Raw genomic sequence first — 19,458 nt, 5'->3', positions numbered from 1 at the left:
TCATGATGTTTAGGACAGCAACTGGTCAGTCTCTAATTGGCATATGTGCATACTGTGCGTATTGCCTCTATATAGCCTTACTTCGCAAGCATTGTGAGCAAAGAAGGATAGTGGTTAGCAGTGGAATCTAGTTTGACGCGCGTCTCGTCCTAATTGGGACTCGTCAGCTTGATGTACCTGCATCTCAGAGTTGATGTTCACTCTGGGACTCCACTAACAATATTGAAATGCTAACCATTCATATGAAAACAGTACACCTGTTTTTTTTTAGCTAACGGCCCTTGTTTTAGACTGTCACTATCTTCTAAGGCTGATAAGAAATATACGATTACCAGCATTATTTTTACAGTATAGAAGTCTAGAGGTTAAGCGTTAGCACGTCAAACCAAAAGTCCTGAATTTGACTCTCTGATGTCAAGTCTTGTATGTGCATTGCTGATATGTCCCATACTGGAACAAACCGGTCATCCACAGTGCTTCCAGGTTTTTGATGTTGGTCTAAGATCCATTCATGATTTAAATTGTGAAAATTGCACAAAACTTCTCATATTACTATCAAGGTTACTTATGACCTCGCTCAAGGTTAGCAGTGTGATATAGTTTACTATTATAATCCCAAAATAAAGATATTTCAAATCTATATAACTTTAATACTAAAATTAATCTTAGAGTGTTTAGCACTGAATTCGATTACATATACACAACTAAAAGATGAAGTGATGAAACTAAGCCTTAAAATTCAACTATAAATTTTTGAGTGTAGAAACTAGGCTGGATTCCCAGTAGAACAACATTCTGTTGTGAATATTTTATCATGGCGTTTACATAGTTATTCACTTGAGGATTATATCATATGCTAGTTTCTATTTTGTGAATAATAATGGCGTTGTGAAAAAGAAGTAATTTTAAAGAAAAATATCTCAGGATTATGGACCATCTTTTCGGAGCCTATTAAAGATGGTGTTATATCGTAGCGAAGACATAAGTCTGGGTAACTTATGGGACCTATAAATGGACGATAATCCTATATATATTCTTATTGTATAACTATTCAGTAACTAGATTATCTATATATATATATATTCATCTTATTGCAAGCTTTATTTTGACCTATGGATTATTATTATACGATTTACTGTTCCTAAATTATACTCAGTTTATTGATCATTATACCCCACGCTTACAGCCACATTTGGCTTGATTTTGTACAAATATTATTTTCTATTTTATGGTGTGATGTGGTTTGTCTGTCTGATATATAAACAAAGTATGCTTGAAATAAACGATTCACATAGATTCGCATAACAGAAGCTGCTATTGGTGTTCTGGACTCAAGTGGACGGGCTAGGCGGATTAAGGACCAATAAGGACGCTAGATTACTCATACTAATCGAACGTCATTGTCACAGTATTAAGGTCGTAGAAGTCGTATTTCTATTGGTGGATAATTCGCGCGAGTTATGTCCTTGTTTAATTGTAAAGTCATAACAAATTAGCAACGACCTTGAACAATACATAACAATTGGCGACGGCTTGGTCAAGACACAACAGATGGGACAGTCTACCTTAAGTTAAAATTATAAACACATTCATTACTGAACAGTTAGAAGATTAAATGTTTCGGAACAAAACAATGTGTTGAAAGTGTTTAATGCTTGTGGACCATTGCTTGTTAGACTTGTCGATTTGATGAATAATGAAGTTACTGATTTATAGACATATGTGGTCATAACGTAATTTTTACAATTAGTTCAGTAACTTGGAATCAACAACAAAACTGTAGTGTGGTGTTAACCGTTAGTTATCACAGTAAAAGACGGTTAACTGGATTTTGTAAGGCTGGTCATTAATGAAGACTTTTTTTGCAAATAAGGGAGGGATGATTTTTAGGGTAAGTCTTCTATAACTCTACTTTTGTTTAGTTATTCATTATTAGTTTGTTGAAAGACTTATGTAACAGGTTTGTCTTTGAGATGACTAAAACAGTCCGAATAATTTGTATGATGAATGATCAATCTGAAGCACATTGAACGTTTTTCTTTAACACCTATTTTCATTTATATTTTTTTTAAAATATCCTAATATAAAATACAATTATGACGCGTTCCTAGTGACCAGTTCCCACTGTGGATCCTAAGTCTTGTTTCGACGAATTTAAAATTAGTTACTGTGAGTTCTTGTTGTAGTCAAGATGCATGAACATTCATGGTAGTTTAACATTTTATTATCGTTTCTCAGGTATGGACTAAGATAGTGTAATAATAGTTATAGTAATAACAATTTAGTTTTGCCGAATGAGTTTTAAATCATGAAAACTAGTTTCAAGTGATCCAAATGGACGGTAGGGATAATCTTTTTATAAAACGTATCCTCATAATTAGTTCATATTATTAATAAAATTGATAATAACTGTGTTGAACTGCAGGAGTAATTTTACATATCAAGAATCAGTAGGGGTTTTGTGGAGATTTCAGTATTTTCATAGTTGAAATCATGAGTCAATTGAAGCTAGACCACCATGGAAAACCTGGAAGCACTGGATGGCCGTTTCGCCATATTGTGGGATTCCTCACTAGTGCGCATCCACGATCCCGCCTCACGAGATTCGAACCCAGGACCTACCAGTCTCGCACACGAGCACTTAACCGATAGATCAAGAATCTTATTCCACATACATACATACTACTGGGATTTGATACAACAAGACAAGAACATTATTAGACAGCCAGAATGTGATAGAATACAATGTTGTTGTATGAAAACAAATTAAACTTTTAAAGTTAATGTCATTCACCAAGTGAGGGAGTGAATAGTTTAATTTAAAATTCAAAAATAAAAAAAAATTTTTATTGGCATTTTCTTGATTGATAGGCAGGTTCTAATATCGTACATAGCGAACATATATCGAAGAAATGGAAGTTAAATTAATTTACTGGTTTCTCTTTTTAAAAAAAGAGTAATTTCTTTGAAAAAGAAAAGTAATATCAGGAATGAATCTGGTGGATGTTTATTTCCGATCTGTCTAATAGAACATTAGGAATCCACTATTATAATTTGGATTCCCTGCAGATTTATTTATTTATTTATATCGTGTCAATCGGTTTTTTCAAGTATTTTCAGTCTGGGCTTGTGTAATTATAGAGTTTAATAATATGAGTTTTAGAATTTAGAAAATTTGTCTACTCATTCAGAATTATATTACTATTGTGGTAGCTTTGCTTCGTTAATCGTTCACCTCAATTATCATTATCATCTAAACCTTAACGGTGTTTGAAATTAGAAGGTAGTGAGAAGCGGCAACTACAGTTTTATTAGCGGATAGCATAGAGCACAAAGCCATAAGCAGATGAAGCGAATTTGAAGCAGAAAGGCCAATAAGTAAATATGAGCAAATACCCTGGTACGGCCAAGAGTGGGGAGAGTCCGCTCTCCCTCTCCAAATGCTCTCATATGACCACGCGTATATAGCCTCTGTCAGGGAAGTCCTACTCACTGCCTTCTCACAGTGGCATTATTGTTGGTTTACGAAATTGAGAGGACAATAAGCGAATGTCCGGCGCTTTAACCGGGTTGGTGAACACGGTGAGTCCAGCTAGGAGAATTGGAAAACCCTGATTCCAAACTAATGGTGCACATGGGCTCCAGTATCCTGAGGGAACAAATGACGTATGTGAATCCATCGTTGGCCACTGGCCACCATGGGACTGCATCGCCTTACGATGCTCCACTGCCTTGTGGATCAGACCTCCAGGTCAAAGGCTCTGGGTGTGGCCCTCTATGAAAACCACTTGCTTCGGTTTGGCCACCCGGGCACTATCATAGCCCTCACACAAATCAAATGAGATTTGTATGGCGCATATATATTTGGTGCCCTTTTGTACCAATACTTAAGTGTTTAAATAATAAATAATGAAACATAGTCAAATTTATAGTCAATTTGTATAAGGGCGCAATAAGGCAAAGTAAAAGCTAATAATAGGATTTGAGTACATATGTACATGGAGAGGCAAGAAGTAATTTTTACTAACTTCAAAACTATTTTACAAAATAATTGGAAATGATTATATTGTTGACATCTTCAAAATAAAGCTATTTTGATGGAGTTTCGTTCTCTGAGCTGGATGGTTTGGTCGTGGAGCTTTCATCGTCCTTCTGAACGACATCATCAGCACAAACTTCGGGTAGAAGCTCAGAGAACAAAACTCCATCAAAATCACCCACCTGAGCTACAAATCTTCCCCACCATCTTAAAATAAAGCTATTATTATATATTTTTAATTGATGATAAACTCATTGAATGAAATGTAAATTAGACAAAACTTACCATGCGTAAAACAATTTGTATCACGTTCTGTACCACATTGACCTGTTTCAATACAATTAGGAAAAGGATAAGATTTACGTAGACTACTACCATAACAACTATCCATTGTTATATCCGTATAACTTTCAAGATCAGGATAAAAAGGTTTTTTAATTGGATGTTGAAATGGACGACCTCTAATCAATTTTAATATACCTGGTATAATAGCAGCAATAAGGATAAGAAAACTTAATCCAGATATAACAGCACAGACAATAATGAATACTTTTAAATTTTCTGTTAAAGTATTTACATCACCATCAATTTTTGGAGTTGGGTTATTATTACCATCTTTATTTTCAATTGATTTAAATGAATTATCAATAGCAATTAATGTAGCCATACTGAGTAAAGTGATCACATTGACAAATACCCATATACATGATGGAAGACAACAAACTTTACGATAAGTTTTCGTTGAATCACCTGAAATTAATAAATAATGTTTAAATGAATGAGTTTAAGTAGGGAAATTTTCAATGTATGATAGTTTGTTAAGACTTAGCTATAATGAATGAATATCTATTGATATTATATAATAATATATTATATATATATTACACTGTTTAGTAGTCAGTTGTCTACGCAAGATATTTCGGATCCGTTGGCCAGACACTATCAGCAACATTCTACTGTGGGAGAGAACAAACCAGATTCCATCCAGTGGAGGAACAAATCAGGAAGAAGCACTGGAAGTGGATAGGACACATATTGAGGAAATCACCCAACTGCGTAACAAGGTAAGCCCTCACTTGGGGTCCTCAAGGCCAAAGGAGAAGAGGAAGACCAAAAAACACATTGCGCCGAAAAATGGAGACATACATGAGAAGAATGAACAAAAATTGGATAGAACTCGAAAGGAAGGCCCAGGATAGAGTGTGTTGGAGAATGCTGGTTGGTGGCCTATGCTCCATTGGGAGTAACAGGCGAAAATAAGTAAAGCAACTGTTTAGTATTATTCTAGAATTTTCAGGAAAACCCAAGGACTTCTACTATACTATAACAGCCCCCATATTTTTTGTATATAAATGAACCTTTGGAGTAAAGTGCTCCTCTTATCTTTTGCGCCTTTTCTCTCGTGTTCAGGTCGCTGTGTAGTTCTAGCCCTGGGGGTTACGAGACTAGCTTAGGATTCGAGTATAGCGTACAATCAGCAAGACTTATCATATATACAATATATATAATAATTAGAATTTCTTCTTGAATCATAGTTAGGTATTATCAATAAAGTAAATGATTCAAATGTAATGATAGCTTTTAGAATCGAATTTAAAATATTTACAAACTGTTGTATGATTATTGTATAAGTATTCTTCTTTTGATGAATCTCAAGGTTTGAAAAGAGCTTTTATTCATTATATAACATGTGAGACAATACTATATCGATGCAATCTATACTTGATTCATATATTGTAGTGAACAAAACAGTAGTTAGGGACAATCGAATGTATTTAAGCATAAATTACAGACTATCTCACTCAATTCTGTTAACCATACAGCAAACAGTTAATTTGCAAAATAACAAACAATTGTCTCAATCTTCAATGTTCCTTCTGACAATATCAGTTCATCTTCTCTAATTCCATTGTTCATTCATTTTCCTACCAATTACGCTTCATTTCAATTCTCTCCTTATCGGTCTTCTGCCAAAATACATTCTATATCTGACCATCGCCATATACTACTTACATAGATATAAGTAGACCACATTACAATATGACCGTAGAGACTGACTATTCATAGTCATAAATATCAACAACAGAAAACTACAGATGTTTACCAATGATCTCATATCCCCCCCCCATAAAAATGTTAGCAAATATGTGGAATCAGAAATTCGGTGAAAAATCCATCAAATTTTTTCTATGATCTCGTTTTGAAATATCTTTAAACCAAATTTAAAAAAAAATTAGTCTAAAAACTATACAGGGATGAAATCCTATTTGATCTAAAGTAAAGAAAAAGTGAATAAGATTGGATTATTCCAAGTACTAAGTAAGAACATGAAAGTAGAAACTATCCATTAGTTTTTTCTTCATTTTGACAGACAATGAAAATAGTCTGGAAATTTACATTAGTTATATATAGCTATATATATAAGGGATACATACATCTCTTGTTCCTAATTATCATTTTCAGTATATGTTGTTTTAAAGTGAGAAAAAATGCAGTAACTACATATGGGTTAGGTAGTTTGATTAAAAATGATCCAGTTAACCGATCAGTGGCAAGTCCTGCCCAATCATTTATGTTTTTCGAAATTTCGCTATATAACTTAGAAAATTAATATGCTTTGTTCATATGGGTTGTCCTATTTTTTGTTCAATAAATCTATGTTCGTCCATTTTCCTACTCATTTTTTGGGTCGAGTCGTCTGTTTTAATGATTCTTACTAGTATGTGACGGTAATTCCAGGTAAATGGCTTGTATTTCTACTCAACTGGTTACTACTCATTAGACTAACCAGTTACTGATAATGTGTTATTGGATAACAGTTATGATATACAAATTCGCCGCTGATCGTTCGTTATTCGGTGAGATTAATTAGCATATATACAACAATAGTTCAGGCTAAGTGGTTGCGACATAATATATTGAAAATAACTCCAAGAATTCAGAATGAAAAACAATTGTTTAAGTCATTGTTTACCTACCATATACATCTTTACTTGCCCATTGTAATCTAACAGGTAAACAACCATATTTTTGTTCAATGGAAATCCACATTTTCTCAGCTAAATGTACTGCTGCCTCTGTACTGGTAGAAAAGTTGGACAAATTTATGCTGATTGGTAGCAATCTAACAAAAAAATGTATGAAGAGAAATAGCTATTGGTAAGACATGGTTAGTATAAGAACTTCTAGTATCTTTGAAAGGATTCTGCAGCAAAATGAATAATCGAAGAAAATTATTATAAAATAATGAAGAGAACATCTTAAAGATCACTACTAACCAATCGTAGTAAAAAACTCTCTCTAATCATATTACAGTCAAATGATGGGAGATTTCAAGAACAAATAATAGAAGAATTAACGGTTTGATGAGTATGGAGATTCCCAATAGCAAAAAATAGTGCACTATTTAAATTTCACTAGATGAGGTACCCTTATTGTTCAAACTCGAGTGGGGAAAGGATTAAAAACAATCCTTATTCCAGCTCAGTCTATTTCATTACATAACACTAGCTACTCACTAATCCACTCTAAAAAAGAATAGTTATCTCTATAAAGTTACCTCCAGTTGTATTTATAAATTTTCATATACTTGTGGTAGCACATATGTAGGTAAAATATAAGCGAAAAAGTTGTCACTACGTTTTTAGAATGTGCTCGTGAAACATACCGTAGTAGATAGGAAAGATAATATAAATGTCTCCAAAGCACTCAAAATAACTAACACATGATTAACAATAATTTACTTCTTATTAGAGAAGCAATCTCTATTAAATGTTCCCGACCTTACCTATGTACGTAGGAAAGCGTGATAACGACTGCTATTATCGAGATAATAGTAATTGAGTGATCTTCTCCATTGGATGATCCATCGATATTCATCCACTAAATGTATATTAATCTCAATTATGTAGACTAGCTATGAACCAAATCATTATTTTCACTACGGTTACGTCATTCTCTTCCTTTTTATGAAGCTTGTTATCGGTTATAACTTTTCAACGTATATACACTCACAAACCCTAGTTGCTTAGTTTAATATAAGATTTAGGATTTTCTCCCTTTTCTCATGATTTCCGTCTACTTTCGACCATACATCTAGGCTTCATTAGTTCAATTATAGTAAACCATTGTTGTAATTTTATTCTGTTTGCACCTTATGTAGGGTTATCAAATGGACTGAGTTGTTTTTATCTTGAAAGTAGTGTTATCACTTTGTTTAAATAACGGTACTACTTATTTACCTGATTATTATCATATTTGAAAAATATTCAACCAGTTTAACAGAATGACGGACTGGAGGCTTCTATTGAAACACAGAACTAAATATAAGTTTTTTGAGTATACTTATATAGTATGTTTTACATTCTGTAATGTCTGTCTATTGTTTGCAATATGACAGGTTTTAGTTAAGAAGGCAAGAAAGTAAGCTATTAGAAAATAGTGTTAGTGATAAACAGTAATGGAATAATATCAAGAGACAATTAACGCATTGATGTGAAACTACCGAAAATGTGTTGTCACACATAAACTTTAAACTGAAAAGTGAAAGATTTGAGACATGTTCAGTAATGAAAACATTAGATACTACTTAAAAGTTTAGCCAGGAAACACACAGTCAGTGTTCGATAGTAACTGAGAATAACTACATAATCAGATATCAGAGCGAAATTCTGGGAACAATTTAATGACATCTAGAAGAAAGAAGAGATTCTTGACTAGTGTCAGGAATAGACACATATATAAAGTAAGCCTATAGATAGATTAGTATCATGACTTAAAGTATTCAGATAAAACTGACGTAACTTACAATTTAAGACGATCAAGATACTTGAATTTAAATGTAACATCAGAATATTTCCTAAGACTATTTAACTTGATTGAAGAAATGCTCTAAAACACTAAAATATCCATCAAAACATAAGAAATAGGATCATGTTTGGAAAGCAACATGAATTAGTAGAGCCTTATTATTCCTTATTATTACAATTCTCTAGAGAGTAATGATGCTAAACCGCCGTTTGTTACCCTAAATAAATCTTATGATAATAGGTTGTTTGAAGAAAATAAGATTCAAATTTTATTTGTTAAAAGTTCTACATTACTTCCTACAATTCGACTTAGGATTCCACAACAAACGTTTAAAAGAGATCTACTGAATAATCTATATATTTTTAAGGTTATTTTAATAGAGCGAACTTCCTATCTATCACAATTAATAAATGTAAACACAGTAAAAGAGAATTGGATGAGCTGATCATGATACGGTAAACTGAATATTCAGTTAGAGATTTATTAGATATTATAATTCTTGAACTTTTAAGCTAATAAAAGCTATTTTCAAACCATTAGGGACCACCAGTTCCTTCAAGATTACAGGTATACCTTGCTGACGAGTTCCAAGTAGCACGAAACCCGGGTACAGGGTTTCCTGCTAACCACCTCCAACAACCATCTCATCTCAACATGGTGCACGCAGTGTCGAGTCACCTAGACTAGTGGCCACATTGCAACTTGATCAATAGCATTCAATCAGCACTAAGAAGGACTTGACACGCATGATATTGATCACCACCCAGTGATCAATCAATTGTGACTATTTTCAAATCATTTCCCCTTCTAAGTATGCATTAAAGGATACGTTGGATAGTTCTGCATTATTTATTTTCAGATCGGTTATAAACTACAAATATTCTATGTAAACAGCACAGAAGCACACATTTCGATTTTCAAGAAACATTCAAAGACTTCAAAAGTTATTCCGTTACAATGTTGTCAAAATTAACAAACAACTAACTTACCGTACAGGTTGAGCAACACGAGGAGCTTGTGGTGAACGATAAAATAATATATTAAATAATAAATTACATCCTCTCATATAACGAGATATTGTTTCAGCTAATTCAATAGTTTTTGACCAATGTTTAATTCGAACTCCAAATATAATTACACCTAAATAATGAAGATAGTAAATATTTGTTCAAAGTTGATAGTGAAATGAATGAACATGAATGTAAATACTACAGTGAATATATTAAAAGTTGTACAATACGAATAAGTAATTTTTTATTGGTTGTTTGAATCTCCCGATTTACATACAGGACTGAAATTGATCAATCTCCTATTCGAACAAACAATATAAAAATGAATTGAGACTTCACCCTGTCGCACAAGCTAGTGCCTATTTGAACTCGGTAGCAATGACATTTGAAGCGAACTGTACTATGTTCAAGTTGTGGAGTGATCACCACCTGTTCGATGCAGATACGTCCAGCTGACGAGTCTCAAAAAGAACGAAACGCGCTTCCTGAATTCGACTGCTAGCCACCATCCATCTCTGCATATATTATGAATGATGTTTGCAAAACTCTCTGATTGCGTATGTCATATTACTATACCACATGGTAATCTAGTTTATTTTAAAATATGACCATATACCTTTGTCTAGAAAACTTATTGTACCAGTAGTCTTCCATATCCAATAATATGTTTTTGAAATCTTATTGATTCATTTCTGAAGGAGCTGACTGCCTTTTAATATTGTTTGCTGTCAAGCTTATTAAACATGATTGTATCAGTTTTAATGTCACATATTTTTTATAGATATGCATAGGTCTCATCCTTTTCATTCACAGTAGATCATAATTTGTTAAATGCTTGATAATCCTTTTACCATACTTTAAATATAAATGTGGACTCATTTTTGGATGCGATGCAACAGACTGTATATCTTAATAGAAATGCATAACATGAATTATTATTGATGAAAAACATTCCATATCAGGGAATTCAATATATGACTGTTAAACGTATCACTAGACTTTGATTCAAAAATTCATGAATGGGCCAATTACATACAATACAGTAGCACACAAGAGATAAAAAATCATTAAAAATACAAGTGGGTTTATCATATTTAATCTATATTCAAAAGTTAATGTCAATCAGAAGTGAGATTTCTTTTTTCTTATTTACCTGAAAGTGTTTAAAAATATGGAATATTCTTCACTACTGAGTTAACTATAAATCGAGTAATTGAGAGTACTAAAGGCGAATGTCCGGTGCTTTAACAGGGTTGGTGGACACGGAAAGTTCACTTGGGGGAGTTGGAAAACCCTGATTCCATACCAATGGTGCACATGGGCTCCAGTATCCTGAGAAAACAAATGGCGTATGAATCGATCGTTGGTCACCGACTACCATGAAACTAAATTTCTTTACGATGCTCCACTGCCTTGTGGATCAGATCTTTAGGTCAACAGCTCTGGGTGTGTCCTCCTAAGGAAACCACCTGCTTCAGTTTGGGCACCTGGGCAGTATCACAGCCCTCACACAAATCAAATGAGATTTGTATGGCGCATATATATTTGGTGCCCTTTTGTACCAATATTTATGTGTTTAAATAAACAAAATGTTTTGTTTTAGAGAGTATTTCAAAAATATATTGAAGATACTCAGAAACACAAACTCTGGTGATATACTTATACATGACTGGATTAAGTGTTCTCAATGAAATGTTAAATGCTATTATAAATTAAAATTATACTCTTAAATATGTGGAAGAAATCAAAACTTAAAATCCAATTCAAATGAAACTAATAGTTTACTTAAGTCTATTTTCTGTCTACAATCATTGGTCAAAGTAGATAAATATTTTTAAAACCTTAATACTGTAGAACAACTTCAGTTGGTTAAATTAAAACTTATCAGGCATTTATTTTCATTTGTTTAAGCAATAACATTTCTCGAAAGTTCTACTGCTGACTACCTTGTTAATTATTATCATTGGAACTTGAAACATCTCTTTATGTAAACAAAAAATCATTCAGCGTGACTGATTATTTGTACAGTTATAAGGTATGCTACTTATGATTGAAGATAATAAGTAGTATGTTACACTAGTTGAATGTAAAATATCAGAGAGCAGAAGGTTGAGAAAATTGAAATGAAGAGAATGAAACCGAAAGTGATCTAGTTAACAAGAGGGATGAAGGAACAATGAAGCTTATAAGAGACAACTTAAAGATGTGCAAATGATGTATTTGATGTATGGTTTTCACATTTTACTAAACCACTGTGTAACTATGCATTCAACAAAAGAACTGGTCTTCCACACCTGAATATTCGTTCATTACATAGTTATATGGCTTTAAATAAAAAGACATGAACAATAAACAAAATAGAACTACTTGAAACACACCCGTCGATAAATATTCTATTTTAAAATCTGTTAGTTTGGATAACGGTTAAATATCTGATTTAAAACATCTGTATTTGTTTAAATATACAAGTGCATTAATACAAGAAGAAATCATCCTACACTTCTTAATAATACTACTATAATGTATACTTCACGTATTTAAAACCATTATGTTTATTTGTAACTAAGTATCTATTTGGTATTCTGCAGTTTTATGAATATTTTATCTTAGGCCTGGTAACATCATTTATGTTATGCACTTTGATATAAATATATATATACGTTAGGTAGAAAACTGAATCACTAAGTTTGTTTCTGATACGGAACAAAATTAAAATGGTATTCAATAAAAATACCTATATAATGAGAAGTCCCACACTAGGATGAAACGGTCGTACAGTGCTTCGAGATTTTCCATGGTAGTCTAGCTTCAATTGACTCTTAATAGTATTTCGATAATGCAATGAGAAGACAAAGTTTATCAGAATTATGTGATATATTAGCGCAATACATTTCGAACAATCTGATCACACATATACTTGTTAAGAACATTTATATATAAAAATAAAAGGTCAAGTAGACTGGAAATGGGGGGGGGGGCAAGAGTACACAAGGATAATAATAATTGGAACTTATTTCTATATTTTTTATAACCTTTAAATTGAAATTTTCTTCATTACAAAACTTGTTTTATTCTCCATGATTATAGTTTATAATGAAATAAAAATCTTATTTTAGATAATTATGTATATATTGCCCAGGACAGGGTTGGATGGAGAATGCTGGTGTGCGGCCTGTGCTCCTCCACGAAGAGTAACAGGCGTAAGTAAGTAAGTAGTGTATGTGAATAAAATTGACAGATATCTCTCGCTTAATAAAACAAACATTTTTAAATATCATTCCATTCAGTTCTTAAGTACACTATCGATGTTAAGTGTATAATATCAATCCTGTACTCCAATCAGTGTCATGTTATTATTATTATTTTCATAGTTGAAATCATGAGTCAATTGAAGCTAGACCAGCATAGAAAACCTGGAAGTACTGGACGGCCGTTTCATCTTATTACGGGACTCCTAAGCAGCGCGCATCCACGATCCTGCCTCGCGAGATTCGATTATAATCATATGCTCACTAGTGACTGAATTCTAGATACATGTCCTGGAGTTCTAATGAGAAGCAGTAACCAGTGAAGTCCAACCATGTCTGTTGTGAGATAAAAACTCACTGAGGACAATTGTCGAACGGTTGCTCAAACTTTGTGGATTGGTTTGAGTTAGTCATTAACACCGGTGGATGCCGGTTCAGTGGTCTATCGGTTAAGTGCTCTGGCGCGAGACTGATAGGTCCTGGGTTCGAATCTCGTGAGGCGGGATCGTGGATGCGCACTGCTGAGGGGTCCCACAATAGAGTGTAACGATCGGTGCTTCCAGGTTTTCCATGGTGGTCTGGCTTCATGATTTCATGATTTCAACTATGAAAATACTGAAATCTCCACAAAAACCCCTTCTGGTTATTATTATTATTATTATTATTATTAATAATGAATATTCGGTTATCATACACTTAATCAGAAAAATGTTTTTTTCTTCATTGATCGGTAATGGTTAAATACCAAAATGTTCATTAATTTAAAACTTACCAAAAAATAATGCATATAACAATGTGGCTGTAACAGCTACTGCAAAACCTAATTGCCATCCCAATGATAAGCCTAATATATATCCTAATATACTAACAATTATAAGTGGTAGAATTCCTGGCCAAAATTCAAATCCAATTTGTGCTTGATCATAATAATATGGGTTTGATTGTTTTAAATAAACTAATTCCTCTGAAATATAAATTAAGATGAAACAGTTAAACAAAAATAGAACTTTAATGATCATATAATCAATTCACAGAATTAGACAGTTTTACAAAACTCACTAGAAGAATCTGCTTTTCTTTAAGGAATAAGTTTACTTATAAGTGTAGTGAACAAGAACACGAGTGAGGGACAATGGAATGTAATAAAGGATAAATGACAAACTGTCTCACTAATCCTGATAACCATACAATCAACAGTTAATTTGCAAAATAACAATCAGTTATCTCAATCTTAACTGTTCCTTCTGTAAATATCAGTCTGTCTTCCCTGATTTCATTGTTCAGGCATTTTCGTACCGATTGTGTTTCATTCCTGTTCTTTCCCTATCAATCTTCTGCCCAAAATACATTCTATGCCTGACCATCACTATATACTACTTATGAGGATATAAGTAGATCACACCACATTAGTAGTAATTAACAAATATATTTTTCTGATTGTTCCTGGTGCACATTTTATCTGGGTTGAAATAAAATATGATGAACCGTTGGATTTACAAGATCATTTAAGCAGAAATAATTTTTTCCATTTGAATTCATCTTCAGAGGATGCATGAATAGTCATGAGTATAAAATTGAAAACATTTTATGACCTCAATCAATATTGAACCGAAATAGTCACACCATATCACTTGATATAATGGTTATTAGACATACATATGAAAAACGTTGTTTATTTTTTAGTACTGTGTAGAATTTCAACCAGAAATAGAATCCAGGAAGCGCGTTTCGTTCTACTAGAAACTCGTCAGCTGGATGCACTTCTATCAAACAGTTGATGTTCACTCCAAAACTCGAACACAATACCGTTCTCATCGAACACCATCACGATGTCCACTTAGCAACTGAGTGGAGATAACTACTAGCTTGTGCGATAAGCGAAGTTTAATTCATTTTTATATTGTTCGTTTGAATAAGACATTGATCAACTGAAGTTCTGTACGTCAATCGGAAGATTCAAACAAACAATGTGGACTCAATAGTTAAGTGGTAAAAGTGTTGGAATTTGAAGCGAACGGTACTATGTTAGAATTTTGGAGTGAATACCAATTGTCGGATGCAGGTACATCCAGCTGAAAAGTCCCAAATAGAACTAAACGCGCTTCCTGGATTCGACTGCTAGCCACCATTCATCTCTGCTTATATTGCTTGTGGTTTAGGACAATATTGAGGCAATCCGTACAGGGTGCACATTTACATATAAGAGACGGATCAGCTGCAGTCCTAAACATTAGTGGGAAGATTCAAACAACCATTACAAAAATGAACTAAGTTATGTGTTTCGGTTTTTTTACTTTTAAATTTTAAACATTCCCACACAGGACAGAAACATTCTTTATAAACGATTTTGAGTGATACTGAAGTCATAAACCAAACAGTTAGCCTGGAAGTGATGTTTTGTGCACTATTCCAAAAGATGCTAGCCAGGTTACATATGTTGTCTCCGATGATAAATCGACTGACGTATTATATTTGTTGACTTATAAACTCATTAGAAAGAATTTTCGGATGTACACTTGGTAGATTTGGCTGATTTTAACATTACACATGATATTAACAATTGATCTATTCATGTATTTATAAGAATTCGTACATCAATAGTTATAGCGGTAAGGTGAGTAGATTTTGAATGTCTTCGTATTACAACACAGTCATTACAACATTGTGATAATTAATGGATAATAGAAATCGTTTGGTTTGAGATTGACTTTCCTTTATAATATACTGACGTATGTTTTAGAACCATTAAATCAAAATAGGAGGCAATGGATAGTTGCTTTATCTTCATTTAGAATCTCTCAGAAATTTCTATCTCATAAAGAATCAAATTCAAGACGATATAACCTTGGAGCAATTACGTTACCTTCTGGCTAATGAGGTGGGACTGAATTTCGAAGTAATCAACATCCAAACATCCTACTGTCAACAAGAATAAATGAAAATTTTTAAATCCATCTCCTAGTTATTAACAATATGTTTACCGAACAGATTGAAACCAGTCAATATGTTTATAACGTACAGATACTAAGATAATCAACTCACCGCCTAATTTTTGTACATAATCAGTAGATGACCCAAAATTACTAAACAATCCAACCATAATGGGTAGCACTGTATGAGGGCACAATAACATACTGGCTAGAGAAGTTAAACAACCTTGTTGAAAACTTTCAAGTGTATTCAATCCAAACTGACAGTGTTGTTCATTTAGCTTGTTACCACCTATGGTGCTTGTGTTGTATGACGAAAATGTTTGAGATTTAGTTGAGTTCCAATCAGTGGGTGGTTCAGTCAGACCATTGAATCCATAAGGATGATAATTGAACAAATGACAATCGTTTGCAGCTAAATCAAAAATAGAGGATAACCAGATTAAAAATAGGAAATGTATTCCATATGATATAACAAAACAAAGTGATAGTTGTTTAAATTACCTGAAAGTATAGACTTAACCTGTGACTTTTACAAAAGTCATTTGTTTTGGGATCTTTCTTCTGCTAGTTTTTAAAAAGCCATCATCTTGGTAATTAACTGTGAAAGTACCTGTGGTCTACACAGTGTAACTAATTTATATGATATGCAAGAATTAAGTCAGATAATCAGGTGTTAATTTATTTTTAATTGCATGACTTACGAAATCAGTATTTTTGAATCATTCACCAATCAGACTTTTATGAATGTTTATCCCTTTGTTTGGTAATTCACATGAAAGGATGTTATTTTATAAAGAGAAAATATCTTTCTCTGCCTAGTAGTCTTGCCTTTGATATCAATTCATTTAGTGGTAACGCCGTATTGCAAACAGTTATCACTCCGCCAAACCGTAGTATGTAGTTTCATCTATTGACCAGTAATTCTATTCATTCAATCCAAAACCTGTTCATAGAATTATCAAATTCCTCCTCAACATAATAACGGAGATGAGAATTCATGATTAACTACGACGATGTCTTAGGTCTCAGAGAAATTTAGCCTCCCATTAGGTTTGATGAATTTCTTATCGATGTCTATTAAATCGTTTCATACTTTACTAGATAATGAAAAATAACCAAACTGTCAGATATCAAAAATATTTCTTAATGTTTAACGAAGGAATAACTATACTTTCATTATCTATACGCCGACATCTACAACAACAACAACGACTACTACTACTACCACTACTACTCTCATTCCTACTCTTACTACTTCTACTCCTACTCCTACTACTAACAGCAATAATAGTTATAATTTGTAGACATGAACAACAATACGTTTTTATAAGGAATATCGTCATGCTTTCTGATGTAATCTTGTTATAATGTATGACATATAACACTAAAGTATTCTTTTTTAAAATTCATATTTCAAGACACGGTAACACACGGAATAATAAATGAGTTCTGTTAATGAAGTGAAAAGACGAAGTCTATCAGTCATGTGGGATATCAAACAGTCAGAAAAGCTTTCGTCCTTCTATTGCACAACCAAAAAGGGGTTGAATGTTTTAAATTATATGCATTTTGTATTTAGTTGAAGGTTGTAGTAATTGGCTTTTATACCAATGTCTAAATAAGACTGTGTAAGCTGGTCATACATTAAGGGAAGAATAATACTGAAGTAAAAATAACTTGCTTTAAATGTTCTTTTTATAATCAATGTAAAATAAAATACATAAGTAGTAACAACTAGACAGTGATAGGTCTATAGAGTTTATTATTAAAATATTAAAATAGTTTAGATTTTAAATGGCCATGGTAATGAAATCAGTGATTTTCATGTAGCCGTCTAGAACGATTAGATAATTAGACGTTCGCTAGATAACTACTGAAAAAACTTGGCAAATGATAACTTAAAAAGGGCTCGAAAGGAGTTAGGACGTATGTCACATTTCCCTGTGATGTATATACTTAATAATCAGTAGCTATCATTAAAAAAACCAATATATTAACTATGTTTTATATTTAATTGTAAACACACCGAGACCAACAACTTCATCTAGATTAGACTTCTTAAGTTGCGAATATGTTGAGCTCATTGACTGCATTGGTTTGTTATTGTACATATTCCTTTTTTGATTTAAATGGTGTAACATATTTTGCATTTGTTCACATCTATGCGAATAAGCATCCTCTGTATTAATTGGTACATGGTGAAAATATCTGTGATTGTTGAATTCCTTTTTATTTGGATTCGAAGTTGAACCAGATGAATCATTAGTGCATTGTATCTCTGAAAGTCTTTTACGAGAATACAATTGTTCTTTATCTATTATTCGTTTTCTTTTATCTTCTTTCATGTCATGTAAGTTAGTATATGGATAATGACGTGAATTAGAATGTCTTCTAGTTTGGGAAGCATGTTTTTCTTTAAGAGTATGTGAGCTTACTGGTCGCGGTCTTCTTGTGAGCTGTTTCTGAGGATAATCAGTCTCGCGATTCATACCTCGACATGTACTGAAATCTCGACTAGTCGATGTCATAGATCCAGAAGATTGTTCTCTGCGATGACGATGTTTCAAGTATTCAGGAATTGAGTTTTGTTGCGAAAACCTTTGATGTGCATGCGTCATCGTTGAGTCGAGGTGTGAATGATGCATATTTAGTTGAACCTCACTTGACCTATAAAAATTTATTACAAAAGGCATCATTAAAATTAGCTGGCATTAAATATCAGTGATTATTTAGTTAGTGGTCCTAAAATCTCACTTCAGGCTATAAAGCCTGCCAACTACTTATTCAGACAATTATCTAATCACCAATTTAAACTCAGATCATTGAATTTAGTGATTTATTACTACAGTTAAATATTTGAATATGTTACTGTTGAGGATATTAAGTTGAAATAATTGTATTTATTTATTTATTCAAAATGTTTTCAAACGTTATAAAAGAATCTCCATTTTCGGGAATTGAACACATTAACTTATATCTTTCTAATGTAGGAGTCGATGAATGATCTCATGACTTATTTTTATTTTAACTATATTCAGTATATTATAAGCAAAGATGGATAGTGGCTAACACTGGAATCCAGGACGCGCGTTTCGTCCTATTTGGGACTCGTCAGCTTGATTTACCTGCATCTCACAGTTGATGTCCGCTCTGGGACTCTAACGCAGTACCCTTCGCTTCAAACGCTATCGCGTTATCCACTCAGCTACTGAGTCCTGATAGCCACCTGCTTGTGCAATGGGGTGAAGTTATATTCACCTGGTGTTGTTTACTTGTATCTTCCCATTGTTATTTAGGACTGCAACTGGTCAGTCTCTTATTGGCATATGTATATACTGTGCGTATCACCTCAACATCAATGGGAAGATTCAAACAAACACTACTAAGTGAATTTATATATTCTGTATATATTATAAATG

At 33.0% G+C, this 19,458-nt stretch overlaps 1 protein-coding gene across 1 annotated transcript in view; it reads right to left on the bottom strand.

The window, feature by feature from the left end:
• The window catches only part of Smp_196090 (putative tgf-beta receptor), a gene marked incomplete at both ends in the record, with an annotated part of 41,100 nt that extends 22,365 nt beyond the window's left edge, over positions 1 to 18,735 (bottom strand). Inside the window, 6 exons of the mRNA XM_018799588.1 lie at positions 4,325 to 4,789; positions 7,018 to 7,163; positions 9,838 to 9,988; positions 13,879 to 14,070; positions 16,149 to 16,451; positions 18,066 to 18,735. Coding sequence (XP_018651362.1) covers positions 4,325 to 4,789; positions 7,018 to 7,163; positions 9,838 to 9,988; positions 13,879 to 14,070; positions 16,149 to 16,451; positions 18,066 to 18,735 — 1,927 coding nt within the window. The remainder of the gene's footprint in view (positions 1 to 4,324; positions 4,790 to 7,017; positions 7,164 to 9,837; positions 9,989 to 13,878; positions 14,071 to 16,148; positions 16,452 to 18,065) is intronic.
• Between the last annotated feature and the right edge of the window lie 723 nt (positions 18,736 to 19,458).

This window comes from Schistosoma mansoni, chromosome 3 (genome assembly GCF_000237925.1).
Source record: "Schistosoma mansoni strain Puerto Rico chromosome 3, complete genome".
Classification (NCBI taxonomy): Eukaryota; Metazoa; Platyhelminthes; class Trematoda; order Strigeidida; family Schistosomatidae; genus Schistosoma; species Schistosoma mansoni.
The sequence above is the reverse complement of the archived record's forward strand: the minus strand, read 5'-3'. Positions and strand labels throughout refer to the sequence as shown.